This window comes from Myotis nattereri (assembly GCF_964212035.1).
Source record: "Myotis nattereri genome assembly, chromosome: 2".
NCBI lineage: Eukaryota > Metazoa > Chordata > Mammalia > Chiroptera > Vespertilionidae > Myotis > Myotis nattereri.
The window spans coordinates 185,959,514-185,976,465 of record NC_138076.1 but is presented as its reverse complement, the minus strand read 5'-3'; the positions used below and the strand labels follow the sequence as shown (position 1 = coordinate 185,976,465).

The following is a 16,952-nucleotide window of genomic DNA, read 5'->3' as shown; positions in this document are numbered from 1 at the left end:
TTCTCTGTCTCTACCTCTCCCTTTCTCTCTCTCTAAAATAAATAAAAACATTTCAAAAAAAGAATCCTTTTGATAAAACAGTAAAGGATAATTTTATCATTTTAATATTCTGTGTGATGAAATGGGAAATATACTTCAAGCATTTCTATTGCATACCAGAGAACTAATGGTTGTCTCCCAGAAAAACACTTGCATGATTATTTGAGTTGCAAGTTGAACTAGATTCTTTTTTTTTTTTTTTATGAAACACCATTTTTACTTGAAAGAATGAATGACAGACAAAGTATAGTGTTAGTATTTGAACGAATGACAGACTTAGTATTTGACAGACACTTCTCAAAGTGAAATGTTAGCCTGTCACTTCATGGAAAGCACATGACAGTATCTGTCACTGACGGCAACGTTCGAGCTTGCAAGCAAAAATTAGAATTTTGGAAATCTCATATCTGCCGCTGTGAGCTTGCTAGCTTTCCAGTGCTTCAAGATCAGTGGTGGTACTAACAAATGTGCATTACTGGTGCTGTATGCTGAGATGTGTCAACTTGGGAACATCTGCATAACTCACTAAACCAGTATTTTCCACATGACCAATGTTTGATACCACAAATTCATGAATGGCTAAGAGAGTCATTTAAACTGCAAATAGACTAATAGATGTTACTGCAACAGGGTACGAAAAGTTGATTGATATAGTTTCAGATACCACTTTACAACTAACCTTTAAGAAAATAGCACTTTTCAAGATTTAGTGTAATTTCAAAGGTACTTACAGTTATCCAAAAAGCTATTAAAGTTCTCTTTCCTTTTTAATATATATGTATAAATTGTAGGTGGGACTTTCTTTGTGTACTTCCACTAAAAAAGATTATCACAGTAGATTGAATACAGCAGCAAATATGAAAATATAGCCAGACATTAAAGAGATTTTCAAAACTGTACAACAGGCCCTAACCGGTTTGGCTCAGTGGATAGAGCGTCAGCCTGCAGACTGAAAAGTCCCAGGTTCGATTCCAGTCAAGGGCATGTACTTGGGTTGCGGAGATGTGCAAGAGGCAGCTGATCGATGTTTCTCTCTCATCGATGTTTCTAACTCTCTATCCCTCTCCCTTCCCCTCTGTAAAAAATCAATAAAATATATTTTAACAAAAAAAAAACCCTGTAAAATAAGTATCCCTCTTGTCACTAAATTTTCTTTTTAAGGATATAAAGGGCTCCTGAGATCAATAAGTTTGAGAACCCCTGAGCCAGACGATAGAGTATTACTCTGTCGGCATTCATATTTTAGTCAAGAAATTTTAGTATCTATCTTTTGGGTTGTTTTTTGTTTTGTTTTGTTTTGTTGGGTTTTTTTAGGAAGATGATTTTATTTATTTACTTTGTTTTTCTCTCACCATTTCTTCCCCCACCCCCTATCCTTTTCCACCTCCACCAGTATCTATCTTCTTTCATAAGCACTACAGCAATTTTTAAGTGGTATTCTACAATATAAATTTAAGATTTCTTGTCGCTGACATTGACCACAGAAATGTATATTGTGCCTTTATTTTCCTAGCATGTCTATGTGCCTGACAGGAGGTCAATGCCCGCTGGCCTGACTTTACAGTCTGTCAGTCCCCAGAGCCTCCAAGGCAAAACAGTGAGTATGATATCTCTGTTTACCATATCATGTTTTATGCATGTGCTAACGTGATGGCACATGTCTGACATAGCTTGTAAGTTTGAATTTTCAGACCGGTGCCTCCCAAAGAAAAGCCACGAATATTTTTGTGGAAGAGAATGCTCATCAGAAGAACGTGGGATCATGTAGCCATTTCAGAGTCCGGCTGGATAGCTCTCCCTAAAATGTCTGACTGCCTCCATAAAAGATTATATTTTCAAGTTTTATTGTAGAACCTGAGTGGGTTTCTCTACGGCGTTGGGTGTCGATCCCCTCACCCTTAAAACAGAAGTTGGAATAGGTCATTAGTGGAGCCAATTCAGCAAGCAACCATGTGTAGTCAAACTAGAAGCCTAAGAAGAAGTTTCTCCTGTGGATTTTTAGATAGATTAACTACTCTAGAGCAGAATAAAAACGTAATTTACATATTTATGAAGAGAAAGAGAGACTATAAAAATACTTAACCATTATCATTTTATTGTCAGTGTTATGTTCAAGTTGAGAAGGAGCTGTATTATCAGGACACTGTTATTCAAGTTAAAGAGAAAAGATGACTTTTCATCATTTTATTTTAATGGCGTTCTTTTATCAGGAGAACTATGCTTTGGTATCAGTAGGTAGTTTCACTTTCTGTGGAGATGGTGATTTGAAGACCTATATACTGTAGCTGTTCCTTATTTGAAAGTCTCTTCCTGCAGTAATCAGAACAAATTTATCTGACATGTATTTTTCAAACATTCTTTTATCTTTTACACACTTAGGTATAAGGATGATTCCCTGGTTTTAAATTACTTGCTGTTTGTTCAATCAAGGTTAAAATATTGCTTGACTAAAATTAAAAACTTTTAGATGTTGCAATTTTAAAGTATTAAATTGTAAATCTAACAAACAGACATTAGACATAAGATAATGCTAAATATCATACTATAAAATTTTCTCTTCTGCCTTGCTCCCTCTAGTGGGCATTTAGGATAAAAAATTTTTAGCATCTACTTTTGAGGGAGTCAGATGTGCCTCTTTTTATTTTGATTCAAAATTCAAATATCTTGTAAACTTATTGGAATATTTCATCCTTTTGTGAAAATATCTCTTAATCTCTTTAACTCCATAAACAACAAACCAGAGTTTCAAAATTTCTTCCTTTGGTATGTCTGTCAAATAGCACTCTGGTATTTAGTTCCCTTACTCCACCCTACCCTCTCCCTGGTCAGACCTCAAGGGCTTGGTCATAAGACATGGACTGCCCACAGTCATGAGGTCACAAGCTGTGGTTGGCATCAGTTTAAAAGCAACTATTCTTTTTGTTATGAAATTTCTTTTTCAAGTCATACACACATTCTTAGACTATTTACTATAAAAGACTTTTGTCTCATCTATATACTTAATTTTATCTAGAGAAACCAGTAGTAACTGGATTATTTACTTCTGACATTTTTCTCACCTGAAGGCCCAAGTTTTTAATGTCATTTTTAAATAATAGTTTAAAATTATTTCTGTCCCTAAAAAAAAATTGTATGTGGGGTGGGAAGCAACAGCAAATGAACAACAGAAGAAAGCTGGTATAAAGCTGTGCTGTAGGCAAAACAGATCGATCTCAGGAATGCTTTTTGGCCTGGAAGTTTAAAAGCACACTGTAGCCCTTAAGTGAGGAGAGCCTCCCTCTGGCCCCGCTGCAGTTTTTAATCATAACAAGGCTCAGAGAAACACTCACTACTGTTTTATGGCTTATAGCACTGCTAACGTTCATACTTTACTGTATTTCTCACAAAGGAAAATGTATCAGATTGGCCTGGTGGGGAATTGTATCTACCTTTGAAATTTTCTCCCACTTAGGGATGATAGGAACCAATTGGAAACCGGAATGGTTCTCTGCTTTCCCCAGAAGGTAGAAGGAGGTTGCGGTACCGATGAAAACTTTCTATGTGTATTAATTTTTTTTTTCTTCTTAAAAAGTCAAAACTGATTTTTTTGGGCGCATAAAATATCCTATGAAAGTACTAACAGTGGCACTTAAAAATATAACTGGAAAGCAATGAACAGATCCCAGGTACTAAGTATAATGATGGAAAGGTATCATCCAAGTTTTATGTGAATTTTAATTCTTTTTATTTACCTTCTGTTTTGTAAAATAGAGAGTTGGACTTGCCAGTATTATTCTGTTGGTGTAAAAGTCTTCAGTGTCATTTTTAAACATCTTATTAAAATAGTTTTAATAATCTTCTAATACCTCTAATATACAGATCTTTGTAATGTTTTTTAGCATTATGCTTTTTGATGCTTAACATTTAAATTTCTCTCATGAGTTCTGAGAAAATTGCCTTAATATACTGTCTTTTTGCTGTCCTTTTAAAGTAACACTGTTCCTTCTATTTCTCTAGATATCTATGCATTTATGTAGGACCTATCATCATAGTGCCTAGGCACTATGTTTGGTGTCAGCCATAAGAGGAAACTTGCCAAGAAATCTTGGTTTAATGTCTGTCACTTAAGACAACAATTAATCTGTTTTCCACTGTTTGGATTCTTAAATTGTACTCCTTCAGCCAGAGGAGCTTACGCTGCTGCTAATAAAGCTGAGACGGCAGCAAGCGGAACTGAGTAGTGTCCGGGAGCATACGTTAGCACAGCTCATGCAGCTGAAGCTTGAGGCCCACAGCCCGAAGGTCAGCTATGAACAGCGTTGTCTGTGTCGTCTGCCATTGTCACCTACTTGGAGCCACTCATTAATCAGTTTGATCGGTGTCATTAGTGGTGAGCATGAGCCCATACCATCATTGCAAGGGCAGCATTAGGATCTCCTATTGACCCTTTGAGAACTCACTTGTTTATACATCCTACTAAAATACCAGGAGGATGCATTGCTTCTTAGCCTTCCGTCCACCCCCGTACCTGCCAACTTTTGGTTGTGAGCAGTGAAATTCATACAGACTTCAAAATAGTGTTGTCACTTAACCAAATACTGTAACTTCCACATCTGGTAAGACAGATATTGAAAAGTCCTGTAATTTCCCATAAAGTAATAAGTTGAAAATTGGTTATAGTTCTAATCAATTTATTAAGTATCAAAGATTAATTTTAAGATATTTATTTCGTTCTTGATTTAAAAAATGAACACATGTAAACATTTCTCAAAGGGTTTAATAGCCTCTAATTATATGAGAAACATCCAAAGAAGCAGTATTATGTTGCAGAAAAGAATTAACGTGGGAAGCTTCTACCATTGCGTCTGCTAAAGCCATGTGAAGGATTTTTCTGCTTAATATTTCGGCTTGTATGCATGTCTACTTAATTTCTTACAAAACTAAGTATAATTTTATAATAATTTCGTTTGTCATCTGTACCGTTTACAGGGGAGCATGTGTATCAAAGTTATTGTGTATTGTGATATTATAGGTTGTGGTAAACTACCTGCTTTTTCTTATTTCAAAATTGACCTTTTCATGAATTCTGCACCTTCTTTTTCTATTCCTTTGTTTCTTGATTGATGCCTACTAGAATGAAATTCTTTCGCATCATCTTCAAAGGAACACCATATATTTGGACCATCAGGTGGGATTTGTAGAATTTTCTTACATATAATACCTAAGAGAACTCTAAATGTAGTGCGATTTTTCAGGCTAATTAGATATTTCTGTCATTTTGAGTTAATAGCATGACTTTACAAGTGACGGGAGGAGAAATCCATAACTGGGTAAATTCAGGAATACCATAAAGACAGGTAGAAAGGCAGTTGTAGAGATAAGGAGTGGGGAAACAAATGCTGGGTCACCTGAAATTGAGAGCCTGAATTCTCTAGATTTCTTTATCATCCCAAGAAAACGCCTCCTCGTGAGGCTTATCTCAGCGTGGTCTCGACCTTCGTAAAGAGAGGGCCACCAAGCTGGGACTGCTTTGGTGGAAGGCGAGGAGGGCAGGTGCAGTGCACGCTGTTTCCCGAAGGGGAGTTTAAGGACAGGTGAAATGGGTCATGAAGATAATTTTTAAATGTGCCTCCTTCTCCCTTATTTGTCATCTCCTCCGAGTGTTTGGTCTTTGCTAAGTCACAGAGTCCGTTTTACTCAGTGGTGGCAACGAGTGTGGCTGGTTAAGGCGAAGATTCAAAAGTGAGAGTGGCAGTTCTTGAGCCAGGACTGACGCTTCCACATTTCAATTTTTATGAAATTCTCTATTAATAATTTGATCTTAATTTGATGGGAATTTTCAAAATGTTCTTAAACAGCATCTCTTCGGTAAATCCATTTTGAGCTTGTTTTAAAATATTCAAACTTGAATATTTTATCATGAAAAAAGTTACTGTGGAAAATATGATGTTTATATTTGCCTGTTTGAAACAAAATAATGTAATGCTTTAAGTTACTTTTCTAATTTAAAGAGGGATTTTACATTAGGATAACCCTTTAAAAGGTGTTAAATCATTTTTCTTTTAATTTAAAAAAATGCATATATTGGTAAACGTGAAATTTATTTATTTATCCACAAAATGTTTTCTTCATGATTTTGCCAGTTAGAATGCTTTAGAAATCAGCATTCCTGAGTCCAAATTCAGATCTTCCCTCCAGGACTGGCGCTACTGAAATTTAACCAGTGTTTGTGGTACACTTTGAAAGCAGCCAAATAAAAAAAGTCTCCCCTCAAAATTCCACACTGCCAGAAAACTACTAAGATACATGGGAAATAATGGTCTTAAAAGCTCCTTTGTCTAAAAAAGCTAGAGATAGTGCAGAAAAACAATGGAATGTCACAAAAATTAGGCTTAGAAAACAATGAGATAAATTTGAATTTGAAGTTTTCTAGAATCCCTAGAGGTAAACCTAGGGGTTTGATATAATTGATTATTCACCCCAATAATCAAAACTGGAATTGCAGAGGCATAGAACTCGAGAAAATCTTAGGAAAGGACAGGTAAATATATCGAAAATACCACAATTTGCTGAGATGCTTCTCCTCCGCTCTCTTTCCCTAGTCAACCTCTGTCCCTTCCCTTTACCTAAGCGACCCAGACCCCACTGGAGGTTTATATTCCCATCGTTCCTCTCTAAGCATGCTCTGCTGAGTCTTCCTATTGCACCATGCTAGTGGTCCTATAGACGGCTTCTAAAAATCTCAACTTTTTATTGAGCCTCTCTAGTTTCTCATCATGTCAGCAGATCCAGTAACTCACCTTTTTCTTGTATTAGATCCTAAAATAAAGTTGTATTATTCCAACTTTTAAGTAATATGATAATGTAAAGCATTACAGAATTTGTCCTGGCCAGTGTGGCTCAGTTGGTTGAGCATCTCCCCATGCACCAAAAGGTCTCTGGTTCAATTCCCAGTCAGGGTACATACCCAGGTTTCAAGTTCAATCCCTGGTCATGGTGTGTACAGGAGACAACTGATCGATGTTTATCTCTCTCTCTCCCTTCCAGTCTCTAAAATCAACAAAAACATATTAAAAATAACTACAGAATTTGACTGTGCTTGAATTGAGACTACTTCTGAAGGGAAAAAATATTGGGCCAATTTTAGATAATTGGACAGTTTATAAAAACATGGTGGGAGCTTTGCTCAGAAACTCAGATATTCCTAAATGTATATATCCTTAAGGTTTCCTAAAGAAAATCTCTCTTTAAATAAAACGAAATGTTTTATGGTTTCAAATAACTGCTGCTTTCACACTATCCTATATATTTTTTTAATATCCTATATTTCATATCAGTAGTAAGGTTACTAAGTTATATAAAAATAATTATTGATAATTTTGAAATTTAATAAATTTTTATTGAGCGCAAACATTTCCAGCTTTTAATCTTATTACTGCCGGTAACCTACTTTAGATTACCAGGTCTGTTGATTTTATAGGCATTATTAGTTGCCTGGGTTTATAAATTAAATCATCAGTTTTATATAAGTACAAATTGGAAAATAGATTTTAAAATCTTAAAGTGAAAGGAAAAGGCTCTGGTCCCATTTTATGGTATTTATCATACCAAATAAACATGTACTGATTGATAACACATTTTCAACACTTGTTCTGTTTGCTCTAATAAATCATCAGAATAGCCTAAGGCCAACAAAATGCACCTTTCTCCTGCCCCTTGTCAGACTCCACCATCATCAAAAGAAGAATTTTAAATGATTTAAGTTCTTTTAATCCCTGTCACTGTTCATGAAAATAAAACAAGGGGTCGTCTCTAAGTTGCTTCACAGGTAAATTCATTTCTTATATTTCTGGAATACTTACAATAAAAATTGAAAATACCTTATTGAAATTCTGAAGACTAACGTATTACACAGTCAATCCAAAAATCTTAACTTCTGATATCTGTAACCTGAGCAATATAATTTGGTTTCTAATTATCATCATCATGAGGACAAGTTATGTAGAGAAGTGCTTTTAAAAATAACAAAAGCTTTGGTAGAATTTCTTCCTATATTTTTTTTTTCATTTTGAAGTATACTATTCTAGTTTGTTTATGTTTTTATAGCTTAGTAGGCTATTCAAAGTGTACATTTATTAAGACTAGTGTAGGTTTATTTGTTGTTTTTGTGAATTTTCAGAAAATATAGTTCCACAGTATTACCTGGGAATATACAATAATGCTAACTGTGTACTTTATGTGACTCATCCAGGTTCTATTTCTTAAATGAATAAGTACATAATATATCAGTAACTTATTTTCTTCTCATTCAGCTTACTTATCACCGAATATGAGAGGAACTTTTGGTTATATTTTAAATGAAACTTGCAAGCTTTATCCTAAAATATACCTATAAAATTGATTTAGCATTTATTAGTTTTTCCTTGTTTATTTCTCTTTCTAGCAGAATACAGAAGGGGTGGCAGGAGCTATTAGTAAAATTTTGCAATGGGTCTGTACTTCCCAGGAAGTGGGAAATAAATTCAAGATTATCAGCCCTTATAATGGTATCGCCTCTGGAAAAGAATGTTGTAGTTCCTTGAAAGTGAGGGAAAAGAGAGTATCATGATATACTTTCTTCTCAGAATAGGGCAGATTGAGCATGATTTTTGTGACTATATGGCCCTGCTGAACAAGAATTTGATGGTTAGGAGTTCCTAATGTTTCTGTGGAGTTAAACATAATTCATCTATAATAATAAAATAGTATGCTAATATGCTAGTTAGACCGGACATCCTTCCAGACGAAGCTGGGGCCGGAGGGAAGCCCGGGTCCTGGGTGCCTGCTGGCAGCCAGAGTAAGGAAGGCCTACTCTTGCACGAAGTTCGTGCATCAGGCCTCTAGTTTGTTTATAATTGAGGTTACAGTTCCCATTGCAGCTTATTGTAGTCAACCATCTGGAGTTCAGCTGTAAGATATAGGAAGGGCATACTGGTTATTTGGGTTCCTGTATCCTTACTGGTTATTAAATTGTTTTCTAATAGTAACCCTGTTGGTTACATTCCCAGTCCAGGCCATAAAACGCTGTATTAGTATACCTAAAAACTGTACTTACTGTGTCATGTACACTAACTAGTGTCTAGTTCTTGGCTCCTGAAGCCTGGACTGGGATTGGTTGGACTGAGCAAGGAAGTGAAGCTAGGGTACTAGAAACTAGACCAGGAGCTAAAGAGGAGCTAGTCAGGTATGCTTCAAATTGAAAAAAGAAGAAAAAAAAATTCAGAGCTTTTGTTATGTTTAAAAGCACTTCTGTACATAAGTTTGTCTTGATAATTAGAAACCAAGGCAGGATGAAGACGTGGAGCAAAGGCTGGAGCTTTCTGAGCCGTCACGAGGGAGGATTCGTAGTAATGAGGAAATTAGAACATGTCCCATCCCTTCATCAGTTTTCCTCCTATTGTAGCTCCTTCCCCCCATTTGTATCTTTCTGTCACTTGCTTTCTCTTTCTGATTTCCCCCTATTAACGACTGAAGAGCAGTTATGGGGGAATTTAGGTGATGTTCCCTTTTTCTTCTTCCTGAAGCCTTCCTGTCAGTTTCTGTGTTAGGCAGTGATAACGGAAAATGAGATGCTAAGAGATACACAGTTTGGGAGAGTCCGGATCAAGAAACTTGGAGCAGTGTTTCACAAGCCTTTTGTAAGCATGCTGCCCCCTTGTGGGTAAGCTAAATACATTCCAACCCTCGCCTTTGCTATTACACCTCTTCAGTAGCCAGTCACTGTCTCTGAGAATACCAGCTACAGTTAATTGAGTTTGACTTCTACAGTTTAACCAAGCTGAGCTTTGCTTGCACTGGCCCTGCAGCCGGTGCTCTTTCATCTTTTAAATATAAAAGTGTAGTAATATTGAATGTACTTTCCCAAATTGCCCTTAAAACTATGACTTTTCCCCTCTCCCTTCAAGGGTCAGTATAGTTAATGGCATCAGAAACACCTGCATGAAAATAGGAAAGAAAGGGACATACCTCAACTGGCCACACTTATGTTGGGGATTGCCCATGCCCAACGTATTCGAAAGTTCTTTGAGGAAAGAATATGCCTCTGCTACCATCATTTAATGAACTTCATTTGCCTCTACGCAGCTGGACTATCTCCCCCCAGCTAGAACATACCTAAGTCATTTCTGAATATAGCATCAACTAGTATCTTCTGTTAACCCTAAAAATCAAAAGCCAAAGTAAGAGGAAACAAGCATTTCTTTGAGATCAAAAAGAATTGCAATCTGGGGGCATAGATTCAGGCAAAAACCCGAAGTATGTCTCGATTATGGGGTAAAGGCAAGAGGTTTTATGAGAAACGGAAGGAAATAATTACATGAATAGAAGGAAGGAATTTCTGTTGGTGCTAATAAGTTATTCTTTAGCTATTCATGGCGCAACTTCTAAAGAATGTACTTACTATTCAGTCCTCTAGTCAGGATGTCTGCCTTGCTGTTAGCTTTACAAACAGTTGTTTAGAAGACAGTGTTGGTTTGGCCCAGTTCAAAGGTTATTTTGCCCAGTTCAAACATTCCAAAGGCTCACGGAGCAAGAGGTGTACAAGGCCTTCCTCTGGAATGACAGCTCCAACTCCATTTGGAAATGACTCAGTTTGTATCTGTTTTCTCAGTCTTCTAACATCAAATGGCTAAAGGACCTTATCCTTAAATTCTCATGGAGGAGCTGGAGGTTTCTCATGACAAGCCAGTTTGCCATTGTAGACGAAAAAAAACGTACAGCTTAAGCATTCCTATGGTGTTCCTTGTTACATGAAAATGCTTAAGGTTCACAAGAGTTAGTAGCTAAATTCTTCTGTCTTGCTTTATCAGCACATTTTTTTTAAAGTACTATCAAGTACTTGTGGGGAGGATAAGAAAATCATTTTTGCTTAATACTAACTTCTAAAACATCTTCAAGAGTAAGCTAAAATTTTTAATTTGCAAAAGTTTCATAGTAACATTAAGATTTTATGATATGATTTTCTAGTAAATATTAATACTTTATGAACTGTATACTAAAACTACTAGTGACTTTTGAAAGAAATCTGATATTCTACCATAGGTTGCCGAAGACATTCCTTATCACTACGCTTTCTAAATCCTTTCAAGAAACCACAATGAGAAAACTCTATGGACAGGAACTCTGGCCACTTTTAAGCATACCATGCCAAGGAAAATGCAAAAAAGGAACAGTTCGCTGGGTGTATGTAATTGGTGCTGAAACCATTGGAGGTAAAAATCCCAGAGAACTTTTTTGCATTTTGTTCTTTGTGTTCATGAAAGACAGCTTCCCTCTGAGGGAAGAAATGCTAACAAGATGATTGAAAAGATTCTTGATGGCTTTCATTGTTCATGTCAACTCAGCAACTTCATTCTACTGAGCTATTAAGCAAGATCCCATTTTCTCTTAATATTTCAAGGGGTCCTGGAGCTTCTATTGTTAAGGATGATTGAGAGCTCCACGTGGTAATGTTTCTAGGCGATGTAGAATAGGCATTTGGAAAAAGCAAACCCAGGAAACTAGAAAGTGAACGTGTGTTCTTTAACACTTGCTAACCCAAACTAGTTACGTGACACTGAGTCTCTGTATTTCCTTATGCCTGGCTGTTAGGAACGATACTGTCTCTCTTTCCCTCACATCCCATGCCTCCTTTTTTCTTTTCCTGCCTCCCCCTTCCTCTGATTATTTGATCATAGAAGTAGTGGGCAGAGGAAGGGCTGACACCCAGAAAATTCTTAGGCCGAATGTGACGTCATAGTGGCAGAATTCTAAGAAGACAGTGGATAGAATAGAATTTAGAACGTGGAATGACAGTGTATGTGTGTCAGTACTCTGATCTCTTGGCCTGTCCAGTGCTTACATCGTATTACCATGGTTCTCCTGCTTCTTACCAGGAATTAATCTCTCCCTTTTTCTTGGTGTTCTCTAAAGATTCATCTACCCAATCATTTTACTAATTGTCTCTTTGTTGTTTTCCAGTCTAGCCCCTGGGTGTCTCCCAAAAAGCAGAGCCTGTGATCTGGGCTTGTTTGCAGAAAGTTTACTTTGGGGAGTGGTACCACAGGAGTGAAGAGAGTAAGCAAGGAGGGAGGGGATATATTATCAGCTGCAGTAGGCAATTTGAGCTTCATCTGACTGGTTCTTGTTGACAGATGCATAGAAACACTGCAGAATTACCCACCTGAGCAATAGAAGAGGGAAGCATTTGTACTGGCTTTCACCCTTCACTGACCAAGGGCTTCCCCTAAAGGCGAACTTGCCAGCACATTGACGTGACACGTGCATGAGCACCCAGTGGGGCCCCAAGCAGAAAAGGTGTCTCTAACAAACTCTCGCTCTCAGCAGTTTCATTTACATATTTCTGGTTGCTTATGGAGAGCTCCACTTGGCAGTTCTCTCCTCATTACTTCCCCAACAATTAGTCACCAAATATTGGCAGTGCAGAAACCACCTGCCACATGTCTTTCATCTAACTCGGGAAATTTCGCAAGCTTTCTGTTCCCTGCAAAATAAGGTTTCATTTTGGTTTGTCATTCAAACCATCACTCCACCACTACCACCCCCCACCCTGTGAAACACTTCTTCCCCTATAAACCCTTTCCTCCAGCCTGCGACTCCCCATTTCTTGAGTATTCCAAAAGCAGACCCTTTCTCTTCCCTGTGCACCTGTCCAGTATCTGTGCATCCTAATAGCTTGACTCTCATTTTACAATTTTCAAAGCACTTGTGTGTACAGTATCCCACGTGGCTTCTCATCCATAGCCTCATGTGGCCTTTAACCCCGTTCTGTTTTAATGACCTTATTCCCATTCAGTCTGTTCTAATAACTTGCCTAAAACCACAGAGCTAGGATGAATACTTTGTATTAGTGAATTTTTTTTTTTTTAAGTACTTACTTACTTTTTTGATCCTCACCTAAGGATATTTTTCCACTGATTTTTAAAGAGTGGAAGAGAGAGGGAAAGAGAGAAACATTGATGTGAGAGAAACACATCAATTGGTTGCCTCATGCATGCACCCTGACCAGCCTGCAACCGAGGTACGTGCCCTTGACCCAAATCGAACCTGGGACCCTTTGGTCTGCAGGCCAACACACTATCCACTGAGCCAGACTGACTAGGGTATGAATTTTATTTTATTTTTTTCAACAATTTTGACTTTTTTTAAATTAATGGAGTTGTTCTTAAACTTAGAGTAGTTCTGTTTCAGGCTGCTGATCTTTGCTACCTGAAGACTATCAGTTCCTGGTTAAAACAGAATTTCCTCACCCCTCCTAAAATGCTTAACAGTTCAGTTTTGTATTTTTTTTCTCGAGAAAGTTATTAAGCAAAGATTTATGGAGCTCAGTGTAGGGCACCATGTTAGTACTTACAAAGTAAGAATTCATAAATGGTTTTTAATGCCCAGGAAGGAAATAAAGTTGAACCTAAATGCCAAAAACATTCCTAGGGTTAACCTAAGGGTATGATTATGTCTTTAATTACATATATAAGCTGATAACTCTTTGAATTAATGTCAGGAATCCTGCTACTCAGTACCAATTATAACTCAGTAAGAATACAATTGTATTAATAAAACCCAGATCCTTAAATCTAGAAGATATTTCAGTTTTGATTTAAAGTTCAGATATATTTTAGAGTAGATAACCATGGCCAGAACAGATATCTTATTTTACTAACAGAGATATAAGATTTCCACTTTGGTATCTTCTGTCCCTTTAAAATGGTATTGTTAAAACACTTGCAAAGGCCCGGCCAGTGTGGCTCAGTGGTTGAGCATCAACCTATGCACCAAGAAGTCATGGTTCAATTTCCGGTAGGGGCACATGCCCGGGTTGCGGGCTCGATCCCCATTAGGGAGGCAGCCCATGAATGATTCTCTCTTATCACTGATGTTTCTATTTCTCTCTCCCTCTCTCTTTTTCTCTGAAATAAATGAAAAAACATAAACATATATATATATATATATGAAACTCACTGTAGATGATTTATAAAGACATTAGCTTAGACCTTCAGAGTTTTTTTCAAAATATAACACAGGTATATATCTCACAATGGTAGCCTTTAAGATTATGTTGTGCTGGGTTCATGGGAGTTTCATGTTTCTCAGGAAGTGGGCTTTCTCCCCATTCTGAAGCCAGTTTAGAAGTGCTTTTTTTTTTTCTTCTTTTAAGGGAATGTCAGATATGTTTTGACTCCTATGTTAGTTTCCCAATTTGTTGTTCCTTTCTGATTCTTCTGAATATATAGCAATTGTAACATTCTTCCCAGGTTTTATTTTCAGAAAACATATAGCATGGTCAGTTTATTCTGATAGCTTTAAAATTTTCAAATAGACCTCCATGCTTTGCCCCACCAGTTATAAAGAGACTTATTTACATTTTTCTATTGAAAAAGTCACTTCACATTTCCCTGCTTCCTGGTAAACAGTGAGTGGTTTCAATAGGTAGTCAGTCAGCCTTCAGTCTCAGGTTCTGGGCCTCTCAGATGCGCCCCCGTGAGAGTGGAAGGCATTTCCATTGTCATTGTCCAAAGGCCCTTGCATTCCTCAAAGCCTCACCCGAGGCATGTCAAATTCTTTAGCTTTTCAGTTTTGCCTCACTTCTGAAGAGTTGATTATCTACACCGGAGGACATTCTTAAGAAATGGATTCTTCAGTGATTAGGCTATCATGGTTTTTTGCTATTCTTAAAACAGATTCCCAACTTAAAAATTCTTTTCCTAAGATGTCATTAAGAATGCTGGAAAAGTCCATTTTCCATTTAAAAATCACAGCACAGAAATTGGCCTTCTCATTGGTTATCAAGGAAGGACAAAAGCTTGTTCAAAAAAAAAACAAAAAGAAGAAGAAGCTGTCAGCACAGATTCAGACTCAAGGAAACTCGGTTACAAGATAGAGCTTGAGAGGTTTTCCTCTCCTGGGAATGAGATCCAGATCGGGGGTGGTGGGGGGTGGGGGGAATTATACCTATTTTACTGGTCTAGAATTTCTAGACCTGCTGTCTAATATGTTAACCACTAGCCATATGTGGCTATTTAAATTTACATTCAAATTAGTTATGGTTTTGGAATTGTAAAAGTCATTTCCTCAGTTGCACTAGACACATTTCGAAGACGAAAGAGTTACCTGTACTGATGGCTGTAATACTGGACCACACCAATATAGACATTTCTGTCATCACAGGAAAGTCTGTTGGACAATGCTATTCCAGGTGATTTATTAAATGAACTTTTAAACTAGTAGTTAAGCTATTTCTTAACCACTTCTTATTCTTAAAGGAAAATTGGGGAATTAATCTTTTCCAAGGATAAGATATGAATGAACATGTTGGCTCTGCTCACTGCTATTCTCCTTCCTACCCTTCCCTCTAAAAATTATTCAGGCACATTTATCTCATGGGTTACAATATCCTGTTCCTTTTGCATTTGTAGCTGGTCTAATTTCTATAGCAATAAGAGACTTTGAAACCAATATTTAGTAGAAGTCGCTAGAATAATAGAACTGGTGATTGGAAACTGGATTCCTGACTAACATCCCAGGTCCCCTTTGATTCTGCTGAGTCCATTAATATTATTAAGAAGATTCAGTTTATTTCTTAAAGGGCTTGAGTCTCTTAATGCTGTATCTTATACAGTGACGAGAATATTTTACGCTAGAAGCAATATTTGTTCAGATAATTTGTTTGAAATTTTTCATCTTTTTTTAAATATATTTTATTGATTTTTCACAGAGAGGAAGGGAGAGAGACAGAGAGTTAGAAACATCGATGAGAGAGAAACATCGATCAGCTGCCTCCTGCACATCTCCCACTGGGGATGTGCCCGCAACCCAGGTACATGCCCTTGACCGGAATCGAACCTGGGACCCTTCAGTCCACAGGCCGACGCTCTATCCACTGAGCCAAACCGGTTTCGGCAAAATTTTTCATCTTTTGATAGTTTTGCGAGAATCCTGGCCAGCATTTCAAGGTCCATTAGGACCTTGAAAAACTCCTTAAAGGTGATGGCTAAATTAGTCCTCAATTACTTGCCTTAGTGCCAGGATGGGACCTTGATTCTCAAGCCTGGTTACCTGTCAGAAGTGTCCAACACTCCAGGCTCTCTGTCCCCCAGTCAGGATTGCCAGAGCTCCACCCAGCCCTGCATATATTTTTAAGTTTCCATAGGTTGTTTTTTGTTTTTCCAGTCAGGTTGAGAACTACTGAGCATAATAATCACCAGGAACACCAAAGAAAGAAGAAGTCTAGTTTTTCTCAAACACCATCTTGGTGCTTTCTAGCCTTTTCAATGGATGACACACGGAGGGAGTGACAATATTTGTACAGCCTTGAGAGACACTGGAGGAGGTCCTGTCGGGAGCATGTCGGGCCCACTGAGGACTCAGATGTTCCCTATCTCCACACCCTGTAACCCTTTCCCAGCCCACAGTGTCAGTTGGGAAGTTCTGCTTCAGATCCTAGCGAGTATGACCTAGTTACATATAATCATGTTGAAAAGGTTTTTTGGTGATGAGTTTTTGAATCAAAATATTTCTTATAGTAGCAAAGGATGCTTTATATTCATACCAGTATTACTCAGGTTATCTCAAAGCCAAGAAAGAAGCCAGACACAAGTGTCAGATTTTCTAGGTAATTTTTCTAAACACTTGAACTTACAATTTGAAGTAAAAATAGGTGTTCTTATTGTAAGCAGAAATGCATTGGCCTAACTAGGTGTAATTTTAAGATGTTTCCGCTTAAACGTTTTCTTGTTTAATTGCTGAAGTTAATTATGAAAATAATGGAATGTCTGAATCATACATTTTTATTATTATAAAATAATGGGCCTTTTATAATTTAGCAATTAACTGAAACCTGAACCTGTGTTACCTGTTACTTCAAAGAAGGCATTAAAGCAGGAAGCAAAGCATTTAATTCA

The 16,952-nt window shown here is 37.3% G+C and overlaps 1 protein-coding gene across 1 annotated transcript in view; it reads left to right on the top strand.

Annotated features, from left to right (window-relative positions):
- PLEKHA5 (pleckstrin homology domain containing A5) overlaps positions 1 to 16,952 on the top strand; it is a 211,189-nt gene that overhangs the window by 153,683 nt on the left and 40,554 nt on the right. The window contains exons 13-15 of the mRNA XM_081082862.1: positions 1,553 to 1,636; positions 4,201 to 4,320; positions 5,153 to 5,206. Of these exons, the coding sequence (XP_080938988.1) occupies positions 1,553 to 1,636; positions 4,201 to 4,320; positions 5,153 to 5,206 (258 nt within the window). The remainder of the gene's footprint in view (positions 1 to 1,552; positions 1,637 to 4,200; positions 4,321 to 5,152; positions 5,207 to 16,952) is intronic.